At 34.2% G+C, this 24,661-nt stretch overlaps 1 protein-coding gene across 1 annotated transcript in view; it reads left to right on the top strand.

Moving 5' to 3' along the window:
* Positions 1–24,661, top strand: part of LOC132746878 (uncharacterized) — a 78,141-nt gene that overhangs the window by 38,048 nt on the left and 15,432 nt on the right. The window contains exons 4-10 of the mRNA XM_060736156.1: positions 5,016–5,147; positions 9,132–9,206; positions 11,119–11,190; positions 12,116–12,166; positions 16,259–16,396; positions 19,348–19,507; positions 20,898–21,066. Of these exons, the coding sequence (XP_060592139.1) occupies positions 5,016–5,147; positions 9,132–9,206; positions 11,119–11,190; positions 12,116–12,166; positions 16,259–16,396; positions 19,348–19,507; positions 20,898–21,066 (797 nt within the window). The remainder of the gene's footprint in view (positions 1–5,015; positions 5,148–9,131; positions 9,207–11,118; positions 11,191–12,115; positions 12,167–16,258; positions 16,397–19,347; positions 19,508–20,897; positions 21,067–24,661) is intronic.

The raw sequence follows: 24,661 nt of genomic DNA, 5'->3' as shown, positions 1-24,661 counted from the left end.
TCCCTACAATTCTCTAGGGATTTTGACAAAACTCTCGCAGAAGCTTTGTCATCAACTCTTTGCTGCATCGTTGTCAGGGTTATGAGATTTGATAATGTTTGACCTAATTATGGCCATTTATTTTTTCCCTTATATAGAAATATATTGTTTTTGTTCCATATATAGAATATAAAGTGAACAAATTCTTATTTTGCACACCTCTTCCTACAAACTATTTTGACAAACTTTCACAGAAGCTTTCTCATCAAGAGTCCTTGTGCATATCATCGGGGTTTTGTGATTTTGGGTGTGCGGGCGGGCGTTCACTTTAAAACAAATGCCCCTGCATGACGAAGCTTCTGTGAAATATTTTGCTGAAAACCTGGTTGCATCGCATTGCGATGTTCCTTGTTTACTTATTATGGTTCTAATTAGGAAAATTCCTATCTTTTTAGGCTTCGTTGGCAATCATGCATGTGTTTAAATATTATTTAAAAGATAGATTGAAGACTTTGGTTAAAAGAGGTCTTTTTGGCAGCGTGGTGTAAGGTTGCTGACTTGAAATCACTGTACATTGCCCTACTTTTGGTTTCATTACACTAAAGACTTTGTATTCTTGCATGTGTGAGTCAGCCCCAAATAAACCCTAAATAAAAAAATAAATGAAACAGACTGAATTTAAATAAACAAGCCCGGGGGTTAAATCTTTGGAAAGTTTTAGTAAAAATTTCCTAAGAAATTGATTCTTTGATATCCCCCTAAAGGAAAAAGGGCAAAATCCTTTTGTATCTCTTATAAACATTTGCCCGAAAAAACCAGCTCACATTTTCCATATTTTCTTCCCTAAATTTTTTAAAATCTTGACCCCCGGGGTCCAACTGATTGCCTTTTATATATTTTTGTTCAGCAGAGCAGTAGAGTAAAAATCTAGCATTTTCGGAGAATAACTAGCATTTCTGGAGTATATTGCATTTTACGGAGAAAATATAGCATTTAAGGGAGAAATATTGCATTTAAGGTAGAAATACAGCATTTTTGGAGAAATATAGAAATAAAGCAATTTTTTGGTGGAAAAATAGCATGGGGTATATAGCATTTTTTGGGAAAATAAACCATTTTTAGGAGGGAAATAAAGCATATTTATAGGAAAATATATGATATGTTTGGGAGAATATGACATTTTTGGGGGGGAATATAGCATTATAATTTTGTGGGGATCATATTGAAATTTAGGGAAAATATTGGTTTTTTTTTGGGCCAGGGGAAATATTTTTAAGCGCCTACCTTCAGTTGTAAAATAAATGGATTACCACATCATATTGTTTCTCAAGTAAGTAGCTGACAGAATAAAAGAAAATTGATAAAAGGCTGCCATACAATAAAAGTTGTGTTACTTGAACTTCTGATGATTATTAGTTATGGAATAAAATGGAAAACAAACTTTGCAATCTCAAGAAGAAAAATGCTGGTAAAATATTTATTCTTATCTCTTTAATTAAAAACCAATTAAGCAGGCATTAAGCTTGATTATTCCTATAATTGAAAGCGATAATAAATCAATCACAGCTTATGATGGAGTAGTGCTCCCTTTCCCCAGTTACATAATAAACCGTAATTCTAGATGATATTGTAAAAAACATAAAAAAGAAATTTCTCTGATTATCCAAGCAGGCTATTGAGACAATTTCCCTCGCAGAAAAATTACGAATGAAAAAGCTTTTATGTCCATCGGTTCTTGATATTTTTTATGAATGGGTCGGAAACGGTTGTGACAGTTTTATAATAGATTGAATTCGACCTGTTATTATTTGCCAATCATGGTAGGTCAATTTCCTGTTATAATGGGGAAAAATTCCAGAGACTTAAAAAAAAAACACGGAAAATAAACTAACTCCAAGTTCATTTTAGATTGTTAGGGAGAAAAATGCCTGAACCGATCTTTATTTTATGCAAATAATAATCTACAGTAAAAAAGAAGAGACGGTTTTCTATGCGAACAATTATAATGTTACAGCTAGTGCACAATTGGCACCTAAAATGTTATTGCAGAACAATACACACTGCACTTAAATTTTTAAAACCCCAAATTATTAAAATGCTGCTTTAAAATTTTTAAACACTAAGTCCCTTGCCCGCAGAATTGGGATCTTAATGGGAAAATCAGAAAAATTTTTTTTCACTACAAATTCCCCCAATCATAAAAAACCCCCCTTTTTTTTTATAAGGTTTTTCGGGAATTCAAACTATTAATTTTAAGAAATGCAATGGAGTCACAGAGTGAAAACATTAATGTTATAATTGAATTTTTGATGAATTCTGGTTTCAAGGAATGAGATTAGAGTGAGACTAAAAATAATGAGCACCAACAACATATGATAATTAGGTTATTAACCCGAAAGATGCTTTTAAAGATTAAAAAAAAAAAACCCGAATTTAAATCATTTACTTTTGTAACTGTTTTTTAAGCATTTAAACAAAAAATTTTCTTGGGTTTAGGGAAGTGACTGTTTTGACTGAAGGTTTTAAAGGGAAAATTGGGCTAATAGAGAAGTGATGTATCTTAAACTTAACATTGCTGTATTTTTTAAACCCCCTTTAAAAATGATGTAATTCATGCTTGGAAAAAAAAACAAAAACAAAAAAACATCACAAGAAACAAAAAATAACCAAAATATATTGGAAGAGAACATCACATTGTCGAAATAGAATGTCAGTAACTGTTGTATGTTAAGTGATATTTGAAGTTAAAATTACCATTTTTAGTAAATCCCCTTTAATGGAAAACTCGACTTTGACTAGTTCTATGTTTTTATCATCTGTAATTATTTCATTAGCGGTAGTCCAGTCTGATTGATCTGAAAACTTCTCTTTAAATAGCGAAATGTTCAATTCTCTGAGAAAATAGCAGTTGGTTGTATAATGAAGACCGATCTGGTATCGGAGAGACGCTACTCTTTCATTAAGATGAAAATTTTCTCTGAGATTTCATCATATAAGTATCAATATGTCAGAAATAATAATAGGTGATTAAAACGTTTATATTTTGTATTGTGACATTCATAATGATAGAGCTGTAGAGTACAGACTAACCCTCAGTAGGTAATTACGAACAATATTCCGTAATGATGCCCGACTTAATTATAATGGTTTAGTAAAGAATTAATTGGGAGAGTTTATTGACAGATTTCCCCTAGTTAGGTCAGGGTGGTTTATACTCTAACATTGGCTTTCAATGATTTCTATGGAAGTTTTCAGTCAATATGTTAGTTAACTTAATTTAAGGTATATCTCATTAACAAGAGCTGTCACAGGAGACAGCGAAGCTCGACTAATGAAATACTGGACGCAGTAAGGAGGACAAAACTATGAAAGGAAAATCAATTATGTATAATTATGTATTAAGTTATAGTAAAAAAATAATATTTGTTAACATAAATTCCAAGATCAAGGGGAATAATGCTAGAAATAGTCATGCTAGAGTTATGGACCTTGTCACACAACATTTGTGTAATGATAAGAAACATATATTTGAAGTTTGAAGCAGATACCTTAAAAAGAAAAGAAGCTATTATATTTCTTAAAGAAAATCCTAAGTTCAAAGAGAGATAAATCTGTAAATATTGCATCAAGAATTATGAACAATGTCACAATAAATGTAATTGTTGATAAGGAATAAGTATTTGAAATTTGAGGTAGATACCTTTAAAAAATAAAAAAGTTTATAATAAAAAATAACATTTTTCTAGTAAAAAAAATCTAAGTTTATGGGGAGATAATTCTTGTAATATTGGTGCTAGAGTTATGAACCTTGTCACATAAGATGTGGATGATGATAACGTAAACATATTTGAAGTATGAAGTTGATCCCTTTAGAAATATAATATAAATAACAGTAAAAAAAATATTTTTTATGGAAAATTCTAAGTTCAAAGGGAGATAAATCTGAAAATATTGGTGCTAGAGTTATGAACCTTGTCACATAAGATGGGGATGATGATAACGTAAATACATTTGAAGTATGAGGTTGATCCCTTAAGAAATAAAGAAGAAACAGTAAGAAATAGTACTTTTTGAGGAAAATTCTAAGTTCAAGGGGAGATAAATCTGAAACTATTGGTGCTAGAGTTATGAAACCTTGTCACATAAGATGGGGATGATGATAAGGTACATATATTTGAAGTATGAGGTTGATCCCTTAAGAAATAAGGAAGTAACAGTAAAAAATAGTATTTTTTAAGGAAAATTCTAAGTTCAAGGGGAGATAAATCTGAAAATATTGGTGCTAGAGTTATGAACCTTGTCACATATGATGTGGTTGATGATAAGGAAGATATATTTGTAGTTTGAAGTTGATACCTTAAGAAATGACAAAGTTATAGTGAAAAATATTTTACTGCACCAAAACTTTAATCTAAAATCTGGACGCGGACGCGGACGCCGACGCCGGGGCGAGTAGGACAGCTCTCCATATACTTCGTATAGTCGAGCTAAAAATGATGCTAAGCCAACATTATAATTAGAGACACTGAAAAATAAAACAAGTCTATATAGGTAATACTGGGGAATAATGCACGATTTTACTTGCATTAACATGTGCAGAAGCACGAGGGCATATTAAGAGTTTGAGTGTGCAGGACGAGGGTCGTAATAAGTCTACGGGCTTCAGCAGATGTTAATACATTAAAAAACCAAAGTTTTATAAAAGATGATACTTTTACATGTCAATGACATTTTGCATTTAACATATCTCATTGTCATTGATTTTTCCTTCACTTCATATCCTATTCCATTAGCCAAGTTTTTGAAAATGGAGTTTTTAATTGAATTAGTCAACCTATTCTGATATTCATTTATTGTCAATGATGTTTTTTTATTTGCATTAAGAAATATTTTTTTCCCTAAATTTCTCCAATCCTCGATATTTTCTGATTAAGAAAAAAAACTTTTGCCAATTTTTCATGAAAAAAAAAGACAAACAAAAAATCAGATAGGGGATAAAAGTGTTTAATAATGGTGTGTTAATAATTTATTTTCAGATTTGTCTCCAGATTGCCGCAGTAACCTGACTGCATGTCAGGCCCATGCTCTGTGTGACACAGACAGCCCAGGGGGCGACTTCAGATGTAGGTGTAGGCGGGGCTACTTCCTGAAGGACCTGTCCTGTATACGTAAGTAATAAGTAAAATAAATAATAATAACTATTATACAATACATTTCCTATTACCTTCTCAAGTATTTAATCATCTTTTCAGTGCTCAGCATTATCTCAAGTCCTTAACTTTTTATATATTTATTGCACAATATGTCAGTGTTTTGAACTATGGTTATTTGAAGGATCTTGCGAAGTTATTGTAAATTAAGTAAAATCAGGAATTATTATTTTTTGATATTTTCACGTATTGAATATTTATGTAAAATTAAATCTTCGCTAAGTATCTAAGCATGATATAAACATATAAACATAAACTGAAACAAGAAATTTTCTATTATTAATTTTAATCTCGCAGATTAGTCTGAAAATGTTGATTTTGTGAAATTTAGGCCTCTCTAAAATTCTTGATTTTACGGTACGTTGGTAACGTATGACTAAAGCATTAAAGAGAAGTATGATATATTTGAGATTTTATACAGTAAGCACTTGAGACAATGAATGATAAATGCTCAGTGCACTTAACTTTTTTGTCAGGTTATCATTACAACACTCTTTACTTCTTTAAAGTTTGCACCGTATTGTTAGTGTTATTATAGGAAAGACAATGCAAAATTAGCTACACAGGAAAAGTGAAAGGCATATAATTATATCTTCTTTAAGTAATCTGGATTTGTAAGGGGAGCAGGGGAAGTACTACAGAGTTGTAGGGGAGGGACATCTGTGGTGAAGTGGTTCAGGTCCAAAGTCCTGAATTGGCTATGGATTTGAATCCTGTCAGGGTCTTTGGATTCTTCCATGTGAGGAAGCTATCCAGCTAGCTAACCAGTTGTCTGTGGTTCTGCTTAGGTGCCTGTTTGTGCCACAGATAATGCACTTATATAGGGGCACCTGAGCTCTTTCTCTAGCAGTAAAGCTTGAAAGTCACCATATGACCTTAACCATGTTTGTGCACAAAAAATAAAATAATGAAATAACCATAAATAAAAAACATCAGTCTGTATGGAGAGCAATCTGGAGTTGTCAGGGAGCATGTGAGAGCAAATTTGAGCCGTGTGCACATTCACAAGACTTAAATAAGTTATCTTTGAAAAATTATGTTTAAACTTAATTCAACTAAGCACTATATAAAATTCAGTAGGGTAACAGATTAACAAGTCTGATTGATTCAATCATGGAATGAGAGTGGATAAATTGGGAACTGAAACATTTACAATCATAATACATTACTTTGTCTGGTCCATTTAGTTCGTGACATGAGTTATACAAAGTTGAGATAATACCAGAAAGAGTGGAACATTATGCTAAACAAGTAGCAACAAGAAAAAGATAATGACAGGGGGGAAAATCGTCTGTTGAATTGATACGTTTTTATCTCAGTTTGTGTATAAAAAACAAGAGATTTTCTGATAATTGAAAAAATGTTTTTCTATGGAAAAAAAATTATAAGGTGTTAGAGTACGAAAGCAGTTGAGCGCTGATTAAATTCACAATAATGTGCCATTCTCTATGTTCAAGTGTGAAAACAACATTTTTTTATTAAAAGAAATACTCAGATGTAGCCTATTTTAGGATGAATAATTTGAAAATTGTTAGAGTCTGAAAAGTTCATTTTAATATTTTCACAATTCAGAAATAATTACAATACGAAAGACATAATCCTTAAACTGCAAATATTGAGACACATTTTTTTTTTAATTTACAAAAACAGTAAATATTGTATGAATTTTTTCCCATATCTGTTTAGATTTACCATTCTCATTTGGAAGAATAGGGAAGGCAATTGTACTCAGCCAGGCATCAACGTTTGTGTCACACTTTGGTCAAGTTTTTGCATGCAAGTTGATATCTCTAAAACTTGGGTGAAACTTCACACACATATTTGAGAAATTAAGAGCATAAAAGGAGGCCAATATCCAAGGCTTATAACTCTTAACATGGATTTTGACAGAATGATAGCCCTTTTTGAACTTATTATCTTGGCCTATTGTTTTATTATCTGAGAATAGTGGGGCATATTGTCTTAAAAAACAGCTCTTGTATATTTCAAAACTACAAGTCCATGACTGTACAAAGTATAATTTATTTTCTTTTAATTTTATTTAGGGAAACGAAGAAGAGCAGTAACTATTGTAATGGTAAAATATAATATGTTAGGGTTTGTTTTTAGCTCACCTGTCACAAAGTGACAGGGTGAGCTTTTGTGATCGCTTTTCGTCCGGCGTCCGTCCGTCGTTCCTCTGTCGTCCGTCCGTAAACTTTTGCTTTAAATGACATCTCCTCATAAACCACTGAGCCAATTTCATCCAAACTTCACAGGAATGTTCCTTTGGTGGTCACCTTTAAAAATTGTTCAAAGAATTTAATTCCATGCAGAACTCTGGTTGCCATGGCAACCAAAAGAAAAAACTTTAAATATCTTCTTTTAAAAAACCATAAGAGCTAGAGCTTAGATATTTGGCATGAAACATCTTCTAGTGAGTGTCTACCAAGTTTGTTCAAATAAAAGCCCTGGGGTCAAAATTGGCCCCGCCGAGGGGGGGGGGGTCATTGATTTTCCCTATATGCATATAGTAAAAACATAAAAAATCTTCTTTTAAAGAACCCAAAGAGCTAGAGCTAAGATATTTAGCATGAAACATGTTCTAATGGGTGTCTACCAAGTTTGTTCAAATAAAAGCCCTGGGGTCAAAATTGGCCCCGCCCCTGGGGGTCATTGATTTTCCCTATATGCATATAGTAAAAACTTAAAAAATCTTCTTTTAAAGAACCATAAGAGCTAGAGCTAAGATATTTGGCATGAAACATCTTCTAGTGAATGTCTACCAAGTTTGTTCAAATAAAAGCCCTGGGGTCAAAATTGGCCCCGCCTTAGGGGGTCATTGATTTTCCCTATATGCATATAGTAAAAACTTAAAAATCTTCTTTTAAAGAACCCAAAGAGCTAGAGCTAAGATATTAAGCATGAAACATCTTCTAGTGAGTGTCTACCAAGTTTGTTCAAATTAAAGCCCTGGGGTCAAAATTGGCCCAGCCCCGGGGGTCATTGATTTTCCCTATATGCGTATAGTAAAAACTTAAAAAATCTTCTTTTAAAGAACCATAAGAGCTAGAGCTTAGATATTTGGCATGAAACATCTTCTAGTGAATGTCTACCAAGTTTGTTCAAATAAAAGCCCTGGGGTCAAAATTGACCCCGCCCCAGGGGGTCATAGATTTTCCCTATATGCATATAGTAAAAACTTAAAAAATCTTCTTTTAAAGAACCCAAAGAGCTAGAGGTAAGATATTTAGCATGAGATATCTTCTAATGAGTGTCTACCAAGTTTGTTCAAATAAAAGCCCTGGGGTCAAAATTGGCACCGCCCCAGGGGGTCATTGATTTTCCCTATATGCGTATAGTAAAAACTTAAAAAATCTTCTTTTAAAGAACCATAAGAGCTAGAGCTTAGATATTTGGCATGAAACATCTTCTAGTGAATGTCTACCAAGTTTGTTCAAATAAAAGCCCTGGGGTCAAAATTGACCCCGCCCCAGGGGGGGGAGGGGGGGGGTCATTGATTTTCCTTATATGTGTATAGCAAAAACTTAAAAATCTTCTTTGGAAAAACCCAAATAGCTAGAGTTTAGATATTAAGCATGAAACATCTTTAAGTAAATATCTACAAAGTTTGTTAAAATAAACGCCCGGGGGTCAAAACTGGCCCTGCCCCAGGGGTGTCATTGTTTTTAACTATATGTGTATAGTAAAAACTTTAAAAATCTTCTTTTAAAAAAGCCAATGAGCTAGAACTTAGATGTTTAGCATGAAACATCTTCTTATGGGTGTCTACCAAGCCTGTTCAAATAAACAAATAAAAGCCCTTGGGTAAAAATTGGCCCGGGGGTGGGGGGGGCCTATATACAGGTGAGCGACCTCAGGGCCATCATGGCCCTCTTGTTTGTTGTTGTTTTTTTTTCCATGTTTTTTTTTAATTTTTTTTTAAAAATTTTCACATTGCAGCTTGTCAGACATCTTGTAAAGAAGGACATTTTATGGAGAAACAGTGTAGTGCCAATGGTGATGTTATTTGTAGAGGTAAGTAACATTTTAATTTGATTATGATACTTTGGCCTAATAATGCAAAATTGAATTGTATACCACTCTGAAACTTCTGTGTTTGATTGGGCCAGTCTTTGCTCTGAATTTGAATAGACCAATGGTAGAGCTTTAAATTTAGACTGGTCACCAATTTTATTTTAACACTTTAAACTCACATTATTTTCATTTTTGTTTAATACCCTAGTGGTGTTTGTTTTCTTTCTCAAAAATAACAATTTTGCCTGATCTATAATTATCAGTTCAGCCCAACTTGTACAGTATTTCTTTAAATTTACACGTATTCGTAATTATGTAAAATAAACTAAGAAAAAAACCAAATACAATTTAAAACAATAGAATAAACAAATTAAAATTTTCTTCGTGATTTTAAAAAAGTCTTTTATCCCTTTTTAATGCCGACTAAACATAAAACTTATAAAATGCATACTGGTACAATGTACCTGGTATTTCATTGCCTATTTATATATGCCACAAGTCTATTACACATAATAGTACATAATATAATTATATTTTCGAAAGAAAATGAAATTAATCTCAGACCTATAGACAACCACGACCTTTCAAAGGGTTTAGTAATTTATTCAGTGCCAGCGCTTGATTGATTTGTGATAACAATGTAAAGATGTAATCTCAGGGAGCTATAAGTAAAATCTTATAATTAAACTTACACCCTGGTCAATAAGATTATTTGTTTCACGTCTGCTAGTGTAATATACTGCAAAGGTTAACTATAGATTGCAAACACAAAATAAAGAAACAATGCTTGTCTAGGATGTGTATCATGTCTCCTTTTGTTTCCAATCCCCTTATTTTTATTAGGCAAAAAAAAGAAAAAAGTTTCCAATCTCCCCTGTCTCATTTGGCCAAAAGAATAACTTTGTTTCCAATCCCTATGTCTCATTAGGCAAAAAATATATTTGTTTCCAATCCCCCTGTCTGATTAGGCCGCGTCCACCAATAAAGAAAGTATTGGGAGGTGGAAATTTCATGTATTACGGAAAATGATATATTTTAACTTTGTTTTATATTCTGTAAAGATTGAGGGCAAAAAAAAAAGTAATAGTTATTAAAAAAAGCTGAAGTGTCAGCAGATTAAAATGGGATATGTGTAGGGGGGACATGAGAATCTGAGACCTGAAGAAAAAGTTTTTTTGGCCTTAAAAACAATTCTGAAATTGACAAATGATCTGACAATTGTTCAGAGATAGATCCATCAATATTTTTACTGTAACTAGGATCTATATGAACAGATATACTGTCAAATTATCTAGAAATATTGTAGAGATTCTAGAGCAAGCCCTGACCGTTGTATCAAGATTTGGGGTGAAACTTTTTGATGTGATTTGTAAAATTTCACCATTTTAATATTTGATCTGAATAGTCCTTTTGATACATGTGAAGATAATTGGTGCAAAACTTTAGCTGGGTTTTCTTGTGTTTTCACCAGTGCTAGAAAATGTCATGTTTTAGCTAGAGATGAGACACATGCTTAAAAATGATGTCATTCCAAGGTCATTTATACATAAGTTTCCATGTTTATGATGATGTCTTTCCCCCATTTTTAATTACAATTTGAATTATTATGCTTCTTAAAGTGCAAAATAAGAATTTTTCATAATTTTATTGATTTATTAATTTATAATTATGTTATATGCAATAAAATCAGAGGCTATCGTCACAGATGTTAATATACTGTTTTTGGCTAGTTGAAACTCCACCAAGCCTTGTTGCTGATGAAGTAAACAGTTACTTGCCAGCTTACTGATCCAGTCAATACTGGCAGCCAGTTAGACTGTTTTACTTGCTAATTTCTGATACCTGTCTAATAAACAATACTGGTAATTTTTTTTGGATATTTTATCATTTTATTTCTTTTTTCTTTTTCCAGAATGTACACAGTGTGTTGGGAGCTCATATGAGGTTGCTGTCTGTACCTCAACACAAGATACCATCTGTATAGGTATATAATAATATGTTATACAAAATTAAGCTATGTAATGTCCCCACTTAAAGGGAGGGTATCAAAAATTTATAGTTTTGCCTTTGCTAGCCCATCATGCAGCCCATCTGTATATTAACAAAGTGGAATGTAGGGGCATATAACTGTTTCCTATGGGTGCATTGCTACTTTTTAGCAGTTTGGGAAAATGACCATACCCCACCCACTGGATTGAGATTTTTAGAGGCATTTTGCTAAAAAAAAAGGGAAATAGATTGTGAACTTGGTTGACCAGTTATCATAACATTGTCCTGATTTGTAGATGAATAAAAAAAAGTTCACACAATCTTCAACAAGAACCAACTGTTTTGATGTTGAATTTCTTATAAAAAATGGGAAAAAAAGATACTTCTTGCATTTGGGAATAGAACCCAATATCTGTTATAAAATCAGCAAAAACCAGTGATACAAAAAAAGGCCTTTCTTTGAAATATTTCATAGAATTTTAATGATTTTATGCAGGTGTTTGTAATTTTCCAGCAGTAATACAAGGATGGTCAAATTTTGGTCTTTTCCACCAGTCTTTAAGTCTTAAGTTTTCAATTTTCCAGTACGGAATTGACAAAAAGTTTAAGAGTATGTGCATTATATAAAGTTAATAAACGAAGTTGTTTCTCACTTACATCTAATAAATGTAATCCGCACCTGAACATTACAACAAATTATTCTTAAAAAAATTCAAATGTGATCAAATTTTATTTTTTCGTTGCAGACACTAGCACAGTATTCTCTATTTCCAGTACAGAATTGACAAAAAAATTAAAAAGATAATGTGTGCTGAAGTAACCAAAGTTGTTTTTCACTTGCATCTAACACGCACCTGATCATCACAAATTATTCTTAAGAAAAAAAATTAAATTGATCAAATTTTATTTTTTCATTGCAGACGTCACATTTCCTTTGAAGCAGTTTCAGTCAAATGCTCTTCCTGTTGAAGGTAAGTTAAGCACATGTACATGTATATGTTCATATTTGACAGTTTTGTTGCTGCACCTGTAATTTATTGGGTCTCCTAAACCAGATGGTAAAGTTAAATGACAGGACAATAGTTCTGTAATGTTCCAGAAGCGAACTTTGACAGTAGTTCAAAATGTGTAATAAACTTCTTTGTCAAAAGCAGTGGGAAACAATAAAAAATGTTCTTCCCAGAAAATGTTTCAAGATTTAAAGAATAATTTCTAATCCTAAAGTCTGATAAAATGTTAATGACAAATATTTGTTATATACTTGTATATATAGCATTTAATGCTTCAGTCAATGAGTATGAGAAAAAAAAAATGGATACATGTTTGCAAGTACTACATAGAAAGTTTTGCAGATATTTACCTGTCCGTCTGGTTTATAACAGACAGTTTTACATCACTAAATAGTCACACCCACAAATACTCGCTGCCGCGGCAGCGAATGTTGCCCCTTTAATAGGGAAAGCATCATATTTGTAATCCAGCTGTGATTGGTTCGATCCTTGGGCGGGCGCAAATTTTCCCCTAACAATTTATTAGGCAATTAAGTTAATGGTCTTGTTTTTACCACTGATTTAGAATCATGTGGGATTATATAGGTAGTTGGGAGATAGTAAGTAATTACGGTTGTTATGCAAAGAATCTGGTTAGATGGACTTTCACCAAGATAAATGTATATAAGAAATTTTTTTAAAATCATATAAAAACCAGATCAACAAAATCAAATAATTGTTGTTTTTCCAATTGGGGTTTTTAAATCAGAGATTTCAACAATTTTACACCATTGTTCCCGCTCAATTTGGTGAAAGTTTTTGTGAGAATTGAAATGACTTTCTGCAAATACAAAATGTAAAGTAAATTAAGACCAGTGACAATTTACACACAAAGTTGTAAACTGTCTGCTTCAAAGTTCCAAAATTTTTTTTTGTTTGTGCCTGTGTGTAAAAATGGTGTTTTATGACCGTCTGCTGTTTTATTGTACATATATATACATAATTGATAGTTTGGGAACACAGAAAAGTACAAGATTTATGTCACTTCAGGGTGCATTTTTTATGACAAGTAGATAAAACAGTATATTCTAACAGGCTCCGAGTGAGAATTAGGACACCATAATACACAATAAACTTGTTTTGGACCTGTTATTTTGTGTCATGTTTTTGTTACTTTTTTAGCTCACCTGTCACTTTGTGACAGGGTGAGCTTTTGTGATCGCTTTTCGTCCGGCGTCCGTCCGTCCGTCGTCCGTCCGTCGTCCGTCCGTCCGTAAACTTTTGCTTTAAATGACATCTCCTCATAAACCACTGAGCCAATTTCATCCAAACTTCACAGGAATGTTCCTTTGGTGGTCACCTTTAAAAATTGTTCAAAGAATTTAATTCCATGCAGAACTCTGGTTGCCATGGCAACCAAAAGAAAAATCTTTAAATATCTTCTTTTAAACAACCCTAAGAGCTAGAGCTTAGATATTTAGCATGAAACATCTTCTAGTGAGTGTCTACAAAGTTTGTTCAAATAAAAGCCCTGGGGTCAAAATTGGCCCCGCCCCAGGGGGTCATTGATTTTCCCTATATGCATATAGTAAAAACTTAAAAAATCTTCTTTTAAAGAACCCAAAGAGCTAGAGCTAAGATATTTGGCATGAAACATCTTTAGTGAGTGTCTACCAAGTTTGTTCAAATAAAAGCCCTGGGGTCAAAATTGGCCCCGCCCGGGGGGTCATTGATTTTCCCTATATGCATATAGTAAAAACTTAAAAAATCTTCTTTTAAAAGAACCGTAAGAGCTAGAGCTTAGATATTAAGCATGAAACATCTTCTAGTGAATGTCTACCAAGTTTGTTCAAATAAAAGCCTGGGGTCAAAATTGGCCCCGCCCCAGGGGGTCATTGATTTCCCTATATGCATATAGTAAAAACTTAAAAAATCTTCTTTTAAAGAACCCAAAGAGCTAGAGCTAAGATATTAAGCATGAAACATCTTCTAGTGAGTGTCTACCAAGTTTGTTCAAATTAAAGCCCTGTGGTCAAAATTGGCCCCACCCCGGGGGGTCATTGATTTTCCCTACATGCATATAGTAAAAACTTAAAAAATCTTCTTTTAAAGAACCATAAGAGCTAGAGCTAAGATATTTAGCATGAAAACATCTTCTAATGAGTGTCTACCAAGTTTGTTCAAATAAAAGCCCTGTGGTCAAAATTGGCCCCGCCCCAGGGGGTCATTGATTTTCCCTATATGCATATAGTAAAAACTTAAAAAATCTTCTTTTAAAGAACTCAAAGAGCTAGAGCTAAGATATTTAGCATGAAACATGTTCTAATGGGTGTCTACCAAGTATGTTCAAATAAAAGCCCTGGGGTCAAAACTGGCCCCGCCCGGGGGGGGGCTCATTGATTTTCCTTATATGTGTATAGCAAAAACTTAAAAATCTTCTTTGAAAAAACCCAAATAGCTAGAGTTTAGATATTAAGCATGAAACATCTTTAAGTAAATATCTACAAAGTTTGTTCAAATAAAAGCGCGTGGGTCAAAACTGGCCCTGCCCCAGGGGTGTCATTGTTTTTAACTATATGTGTATAGTAAAAACTTTAAAAATCTTCTTTTAAAAAACCCAATGAGCTAGAACTTAGATGTTTAGCATGAAACATCTTCTTATGGGTGTCTACCAAGTCTGTTCAAATAAACAAATAAAAAGCCCTTGGGTAAAAATTGGCCCGGGGGTTGGGGGGGCCTATATACAGGTGAGCGACCTCAGGGCCATCATGGCCCTCTTGTTTTATTGCCCATGGTAAATGTTAATGTTGTCTTTGATTGTTTATGGCTGTGCATATTTCTGGCTTTAATGATAGGTACTTAAATTTACTACAGCACCTCTAAACTATGTTACATTAAAGTTTATTACATTGAAAAAGAGTCACAAAATGTCGGTCATATGTACAATTCACTCCTGTTTGTCGTAATAAGTTTTTCCAGGGTAAACACGCAGGGCTTGTATATATTATCTGTTATAAAGATTTGTGACAGGTTATATAATGACCATAAATAGTTGTAAGCTTATATTGTCCAAGCAACTAAACAAGGCTTATATAGCAAAAGTCTATGGCGTTTTTTGACTCTTCTTTTGCGAGCCTGTTCTTTGTTTGATGGTGAAAGCAGTCAAAAATTCTGCCAATGGCATGGATTTGTTCTTATATACAAAACGGCTCTTGTTATAAGCGCCACCTCTTGAGTAAGTCACAATAGGTCAAACAATCCTCCATGGACTTTGGATGTTTTGACCTTGACCTACTATAGTGTCTTCTTTATGATGAGTACACCTGGGGAAGGATCTGGGGATTTATAGCAAACAAAGGTTTTAGTTACATGGTCATATAACCTGTCTTGGTTATCCATGAAAATGCTTCAACATTATACGATTATATTGATATCAGTAATATAGATGTGAAAATTGTCGGGTGAAAATGGATCTAAGACAAATAATAAATTAATGCAGTAGTATGGCAACACTTTGAGATTTAAATTGAGATTTGTGAATGTTTAAGGGGTATAAAGCTCTATCTTGTGAAAATTTTATAGAGGATATTTGTTAAGTTCAGTGTATATAAGATCGGAATATATTTCACCGAGTGAGCACCAAAAGGTATATTTCACGAGTGGCGCAGCCACGAGTGAAATGTGAACTTTTGGTGTTTACGAGGTGAAATATATTTCGATCTTACACTAAACTAAACAAATTTTCTTTTAATTACATGCAATCAAATGTTAAAAAGGACATTTTTACCTAATAATCAATGAATAGCGCGCCAAATAATTATACAACATGACGTCATTTACGACATCACGTTATAAAGTTGGTTTCCAGTTCTGTGTACACTGGTATTTCACTGAAACATATATTTCTATTAACCATCGAAAAGCATGTAATAAAATAAGATTTATTAACGGTTAAATCGTATTGTGTCCATGATTTTAAGATTGATTCTCAAAAGAGTTGTAACATAGAATGACTCAGTTTTTACACTCATGAAAATTGTATGTAAACAAAATAAAATATTTTTGATGTTTCAGATCTGGTGAGTTGGAATGTGACACTGTCAAAAAATGTGTTTCTTGAAAGACTACAGTCAATTAAGAAACTGGAGACCACTTTGTACTTGTCCAGCAATAAACAAGCTCTACAGTTTGTGTGGAGGAGACCAAATTCAGGTAATATTCATAGAGTACCTAATACTTTCATTAGACTTGTCATTTTTGGAACCTTGATGAACGAAATTTTTATACAAAAACTGGTAGTTTAAATAAAATTGAAGTAAGGCAATCAGTGCATGGACGTGATGTTGTCGCGATATTTAATAATATTTACATTATTTCTAAACCAGTCTGACATATCATTTTACAATATCCTATAATTGACCAACATATCGTTTAACAATATTCCTAAATCAGTCTGACATAGCATTTAACAGTACTACTTAACCAGTCTGACATTTCATTTAACAATATTTCTAATCCAGTCTGCCATATCATTTTACAATATTCCCTTACCAGTCTAACATAATATTTTACAATTATTCCTAAACCAGTCCGACACATCATTTTACAATACTCCAAAACCAGTCTAAGTTCTTTTCATTTAACATTATTCCTGAACCAGTCTGGCATATCATTTAACATTACTCCTAAACCAGTCTGACATATAATTTTACAATATTCCCTTACCAGTCTAACATATTATTTAACAATATTCCTAAACCAGTCTGACATATCATTTTACAATACTCCAAAACCAGTCTGACATATTTAATAATATTCCTGAACCAGTCTGACATATCATTTTACAATATTCCAAAACCAGTCTGACATATCATTTAATAATATTCTGAACCAATCTGTCTTATCATTATACCCCCAAAAACGAAGTTTGGGGGGGTATATAGGAGTCACCCTGTGGTCGGTCGGTCGGTTGGTCGGTCGGGCGGTCGGTCGGTCCAGACGTCCGTTGCATTTTCCTTGTCCGGAGCATAACTTGAAAACTAATGGTTGGAATTCAATATAACTACATACAATGGTCAAGCACATTGGGAGGAAGTGCAGTGCACAAGAATCATAACTCTATCTTGACTAATTACAGAGTTATTGCCCTTTGTTACTTTTCCTTGTCCGGGGCATAACTTGAAAACTACTGGTTGGAATTCAAAACAACTTCATACAATTGTCAAACACAATAAGGGGAAGTGCAGTGCACAAGAACCATAACTCTATCTAAAGTAATTACAGAGTTATTGCCCTTTGTTGCTTTTCCATTGCTTTTTTTTTTGACTGTTGCATTTTCCTTGTCCGGAGCATATCTTGAAAACTAATGGTTGGAATTCAATATAACTACATACAATGGTCAAGCACATTGAGAGGAAGTGCAGTGCGTAAGAAACATAACTCTATCTTGACTAATTACAGAGTTATTGCCCTTTGTTACTTTTCCTTGTCCGTGGCATAACTTGAAAACTACTGCTTGGAATTCAAAACAACTTCATACAATTGTCAAACACAATAAGGGAAAGTGCAGGGCACAAGAACCATAACTCTATCTAAAGTAATTACAGAGTTATTGCCCTTTGTTGCTTTTCAAATGCCTTCTTTTTTTTGTCCGAAGCATAACTTGAAGACTAATGGTTGGAATTCAATATAACTACATACAATGGTTAAGCACATTGAGAGGAAGTGCAGTGCATAAGAACCATAACTCTATCTAAAGTAATTACAGAGTGATTGCCCTTTATTACTTTTCCATTGCTTTCTTTTGTCCGGACCATAACTTGAAGACAAATTGTTGGAATTCATTATAACTTCATACAATGGTCCAGCATATTGAGAGGAAGTGCAGTGCACAAGAACCATAACTCCATTTTGACTTATTACAGAGTTACTGCCCTTTGTTTCTTTTCCTTGTCCAGAGCATGACTTTAAGCACTGGTTGGAATTCAAAACAACTTCATACAATGGTCAAGCACAATAAGGGGAAGTGCAGTGCACAAGAACCATAACTCCATCTTGACTAAGTACAGAGTTATTGCCCTTTGTTACTTTTCCTTTGCTTTCTTTTGTCTGGACCATAACTTGAAGACTTATTGTTGGAATTCATTATAACTTCATACAATGGTCAAGCACATTGAGAGGAAGTGCAGTGCATAAGAACCATAACTCCATCTTGACTAATTACAGAGTTACTGCCCTTTGTTACTTTTCCTTGTCCAGAGCATGACTTGAAAACTACTGGTTGGAATTCAAAACAACTTCATACAATGGTCAAGCACAATAAGGGAAAGTGCAGTGCACAAGAACCATAACTCCATCTTGACTAGTTATAGAGTTATTGCCCTTTGTTACTTTTCCTTGTCCAGAGCATAATTTGAAAACTACTGTTTGGAATTCAGTACAACTTCATACAGTTGTCAAGGACATTCAAAGGAAGTGCAGTGCACAAGAGCCATAAATCCATTTTGACAAAATACAGAGTTACTGCCCTTTGATACTTTTCCTTGTCCGGAGCATAACTTAAAACGTACAGGTTGGAATTCAAAACAACTTCATACAATGGTCAAGCACAATAAGAGGAAGTGCAGTGCACAAGAACTATGACTCTATCTTAAGTATTTATAGAGTTATTGCCCTTTGTTCTTTTTCTTTGTCTTTCTGGACTTATTACAGAGTAATTCAATTAAACTTCATCAATGGCCAACCACATTGAAAGGAAATGCAACATACATGAACCACAATTATCTTTAATTGCCCACAACCATAACTCTATGTTTCAATTCTTTTACAAGGTATTCTGTTACTAGTAACATCCTCATTTCCGAAGCAGACTTGTGGGGGTATTAATCACATTTAGTGATAGTTCTAGTTTAACAATATTCTGAAACCAGTCTGACATCATTTAACAATATTCCCTTACCAGTCGAACATCATTGGTAATAATCCTAAGCCAGTTTGAATTAACATTTTCAATGTTCCTAAACCAGTCTGACCTCATTTGATTCACCATATTCCTAAACAGTTTAGTAAACCAGTCTTACAAACTCTTCCAAAATATTATATGGTATTTATAAATCAGGCTGATGATTGATATACAAGTAAAACAATGTGTTTATATGGTACAGGTTTGGAGATTCATGTGAAGGCATCTGATGTGTACCTTATACCAGAATATGTTGATGTAGACCATAAGGATCATGATGATGAGGAATTTGTCATGAAAGCCAATACTTTTCCAGAGGACATCAAAAACTTACTAAGATCAATTAGAAGAAGCCATTGCAGGTACTTCAGCCAGTTTGATTATTGATGTGTTTGGGTTTGAATGCCCCCGTTTCACGAGGGTGTGGGGGACAAAGATTTGCCCATGTCTGTCCATCCCACTGCCACTTTAACAGTGAAATGTAAGGGCATGTCATGTAAAGGGGATATACTCCATGCTGTTGTCTGGTTGTCAGTTTGTCAGAGACATAACTTAAAAACTATTGGAGGTATCATCTTGAAACTTTTGGGTGCCCTGCTGGTGTGGCTAGACTGTGTGTATGGGGGTGGGGGAGGCTCCCTGCTGGTGTGGCTAGACTGTGTGTATGGGGGTGGGGGAGGCTGCCTTTTATAATGTTGCCTTGCCATGTTGGTCTTTGTTCTCATTTGAGCCGTGCCATGACAAAACCAACATAATGGGTTTGCGACCAGCGTGGATCCTGACCAGCCTGCGCATCCGCGCAGTCTGATCAGGATCCATGCTGTTCGCTATCAGTTTCTCTACTTGAAATAGGGTTGGTAAGCGAACAGCATGGATCCTGATCAGACTTTGCTGGTCGCAAACGCATTATGTTGGTTTTGTCATGGCACGGCTCATTTCTTTTGCAAATATCTAGACAAAGTGCAGTGATTTGGTACTTACTGTTCCTCGAAATTGTTCATACTTTATTTTTGTCTGGTGCAAAAACTGTCCTTGTGTATTAAGTACATTTAAACTGTACATTGAAGAGATCTCATGTAGGCAAAGTGACCATAACCTTTTTTTTTTCTTCATAATTTTTTATTTATTGTTCTTTGTAAGTTTTTCATAATTAATTTTTTTCTAGAGCATTTTACATGTAACTCACAAAGTGTTGGAAGATTTCAGCACAGCTGCCTCGTACATTATAATGATTGAAATTAGGCAACATGTTGCATTGGAAAAATGATACCTCTGTTCTACATAATATTACAAGCTTGCACATCTGTTTATCTTCTGCCGTCTTTGTAAAGCAACAATTTTAATGGCTATTTTATTATTCATATTCTCAGTACGAAATCATGTCAGAGCTTACAATACATAATAGCTTGTCACTAAGTTATTTCCAAGTAAAACTTGATTTTTATGCATTTAATAATAATTTTGTTCATCATGTTTTCACAATATGCTTTAGTCCCCTCACTCAGCTTGAAAGTGAGTGCATGATCCAGGGATGGCAGGTTCAATCCTCAGGCAGGGCAAAATTTATTCTGTGACAATTGTTATAGGGTTTGTAAGTGAACAGAATGGATCCTGATCACACTGGTAAGTTATCCAGGAAAGTCGATAAGGTGGATCGACTGCCCACATTATGACCAAATAATTTGTTAAAATTGGTATAAAACCAGATAAACAAACAAACAAATATAACATGTTTTACCAACTTTATTTCAGGCACCCTTTAACAGAGGAGTATGAACTTAAATTAGACATTGCTAAGAATATTGCCACCCCTGCCAGGGAGTTTCCGTGTGATTCTAGAAAAAAAAGCCCAAAATGCCCTGACGGTTATAAAGATGGTGACATCTATGTTTTTCAGAGACTTGATAGACTGTGTCCTAAGGTTAGTACAGATTTAGAAATATTGTGGCCAAAACTTTGAGGTTTTTTTTGTGACAATAATTTTAAAAACCGCAATCCTATTCAGGTAGATTTTTGTCCTAAATGATATTTTCTTGAAATTTTTTTAGCTCACCTGAGCATGCTCAGGGTGAGCTTTTAGGATCGATGATTGTCCGTCGACCGTCGTCCGTTCACATTTAGTTGTTAACACTCTAGCGGTCACATTTTTGCCTCAATCATCATCAAACTTGGTCAGGATGCTTATCTAGTTGATAGCTCAGATGAGTTCGAACATGGGTCATCTCGAATGAGAAACTAGGTCACAAGGGCTAAAAATAGAAAAACCTTGTTAACACTCTAGAGGTCACATTTTTGCCTCAATCATCATCAAACTTGGTCAGGATATTTGTCTAGGTGATAGCTCGGATGAGTTCGAACATGGGTCATCTCGGATAAAAAAGTAGGTCACCGGAGCTAAAAATAGAAAAACCTTGTTAACACTCTAGCGGTCACATTTTTGAATCAATCATCATCAAACTTGGTCAGGATGCTTATCTACTTGATAGCTCGGATGAGTTCGAACATGGGTCATCTCGGATGAAAAAGTAGGTCACCTGAGCTAAAAATAGAAAAACCTTGTTAACACTCTAGCGGTCACATTTTTGCATCAATCATCATCAAACTTGGTCAAGATGCTTGTCTAGGTGATAGCTCGGATGAGTTCGAACATGGGTCATCTCGGATGAAAAAGTAGGTCACCGGAGCTAAAAATAGAAAAACCTTGTTAACACTCTAGCGGTCACATTTTTGCATCAATCATCATCAAACTTGGTCAGGATGCTTATCTAGTTGATAGCTCGGATGAGTTCGAACATGGGTCATCTCGGATGAAAAAGTAGGTCACCGGAGCTAAAAATAGAAAAACCTTGTTAACACTCTAGCGGTCACATTTTTGCATCAATCATCATCAAACTTGGTCAAGATGCTTGTCTAGGTGATAGCTCGGATGAGTTCGAACATGGGTCATCTCGGATGAAAAGTAGGTCACCGGAGCTAAAAATAGAAAAACCTTGTTAACACTCTAGCGGTCACATTTTTGCATCAGTCATCATCAAACTTGGTCAAGATGCTTGTCTAGGTGAAAGCTCGGATGAGTTCGAACATGGGTCATCTCGGATGAAAAACTAGGTCACCGGAGCTAAAAATAGAAAAACCATGTTAACACTCTAGAGGTCACAATTTTGCCTCAATCATCATCAACCTTGGTCAGGATATTTGTCTACAGTACTGGACACGCGAAACCCGCACAATTCGCGTATTCGCGGCGAACTCTCATGCTTTATAACGCGAGCGAATTCGCGGCAACTTGAGACAATCGCCGCGAATTCAACTCGCGGCGATTTTGCCGTGAACATTTGCCGCGATTCGCGGGGAATAATACATGTTCATTTGTATAATAAATGTAGATCTATTTATAAGTGTAGTTTGTGAACTTGAAACCAGATATACATGTACAAGTACGAAAATTAATTAGTAGATCTACATGAAGTTGTATCAAGAAAATCTTGTAATTTGCTAAAATGCCCTTTCTCTATTTATCTTTGATGCCAACAGCAAATATAAATAACCACGGCGAAATCAAATAACACCGTTAAAAACTTTCCGTGAATGGCGGAATCATGACCTCAATGTATAAATGCGACGCAGTACAAGTATGCGGCTCCATCTGCAGGTAAATAGTGTGAATGTACACGTGTAAAACTATTTTTAGGGGGGGGGGTACATATTGATTTTAAAGTAGAGATATAAATATAATATATGTGTAAAAAGATATTTAGTTACATAAAAAGATACATAATTGATACGACATTAACTTGTTCATTTCTAAATGTAGTGGATCACCGGGACATTTCGTTCTCTCGGGTGATCATTACTCAATTTATTACACGTTTGTAAAAAATAACACACGCAAGATCTGTCTGCTATAATTTCTGAATGGCGGATATTTCCACCCCTGTTTTAAAAATGTTAAAATATTTAATTGTTAGTTACCGAAAATTATCGCCGATTGTTGAAATTCCATAGCGCTAAAAGACACAAAAACACTCGCGCAAAAAGAAGCATCCATAAATAAAAGGAATATAATGTTTCCATTGTTAAATAATAAATACAAAATTTACACACGAAATGACCTCTGACAAATGACTGGTCGGCTCTTCTGAAGAATCTGTGAATCTTTGATGTTTACACACCTGTAGTTGTTGCCGAATCATCAAAGAAATGCCGACACTCAATCGACTTCCACCTCTTTTTTATATATCAGAAAAAAACTGTCATTTCTTTTTGTCAAGGAATGATTACACATGTTTAATTATTGCTCAAGTAAAAAAAATGTTGGATATTGATTGTGTCAATTATTGACATATTATTAATCGTAAGTGCATTTTGATTGTGATATTTTATTTACATTTTAATGATCTTGAAGATATTGTGCAATACTTGTGTCTGCTATCAAAACAATAATGCATATGAAAGGATATTTTTTTCGGTCAATTTTATGACCACGCTTCTACCAGAAATGTTTTATTGCATGGGCTTAAAGTATTTAATCAGTGTCGTCAGTCATAAACAAACGAACATGTACCCCAAAGCACATTAAAATTACCACATGGTAAACTAGTGACCATATAAATGCTTTACAAATATTCATTAATTTGAAAAAAAAAATTTAATCCCGTTTCCACACCTTAATTTGATACGTGCTATTATTAGTTAATTCAACTTAATTACCGCGCGCATGCAGTACTGCGTGACGTAAGGTTATTATCCTTCCCTGGTTGGTCGCTATTTATGTAAATACTTTAAATAGTAACACCCTAATTTTATGCACAGAATGCCCTCATGAATGATCACTCGTTACTTTACATATTAAATGTATGATTAAACTCCGATTTTATTTTTGTTTTCGAGGGAATATTTTGGGTCAAATGCCCTGGCTGATTTGGCGGGAATAAAAAAAAATCTGATTTGCATCTTGCTACTCATCACCTACTCATGCACCTGGCATTTTTTACTCGTGAAATTGAAGGTAAAGAATGTCAATTTAAGTGATAAAACTTTTACAATTTTCAACAATCATAATTAGCGTATTAGAAGTAATAATTAGTTACACCTGTGAATCGGTGCTAAATGTCGCTTTGCATTGTTCTAAAAATAGAATATGTGCGAAAGTAAACAATGGATTTTAATTACATTTGTATTATTATCAAAATAACAATTGGACAATTTGTTATCGTGCGTTCTTTGATGTAGTACCAATTACCTTTTGTAATTTCAATCTCGTTTTATTGTTTACAAATTATTTATTAATACAATTATTGCTGAAGATTCGCCGTAAATTACGGCGATACATCGCGGCGATTTTTCGTGACCCGCCACGAAATTCGGCGAACTTGCACGCGGCGATGTTTTACCGCGAAGTGTCCCGTCGCGACATAGACTACACTCGCGGCATAACGCGACTTTTGCGGGTTTCGCGTGTCCAGTACTGTAGGTGATAGCTCAGATGAGTTTGAACATGGGTCATCTCGGATGAA

Source organism: Ruditapes philippinarum, unplaced genomic scaffold (assembly GCF_026571515.1).
Source record: "Ruditapes philippinarum isolate M1 unplaced genomic scaffold, ASM2657151v2 ctg3539_1_1_1_1, whole genome shotgun sequence".
NCBI classification, from domain to species: domain Eukaryota; kingdom Metazoa; phylum Mollusca; class Bivalvia; order Venerida; family Veneridae; genus Ruditapes; species Ruditapes philippinarum.
This window is presented reverse-complemented; position numbering and strand designations above follow the sequence as displayed.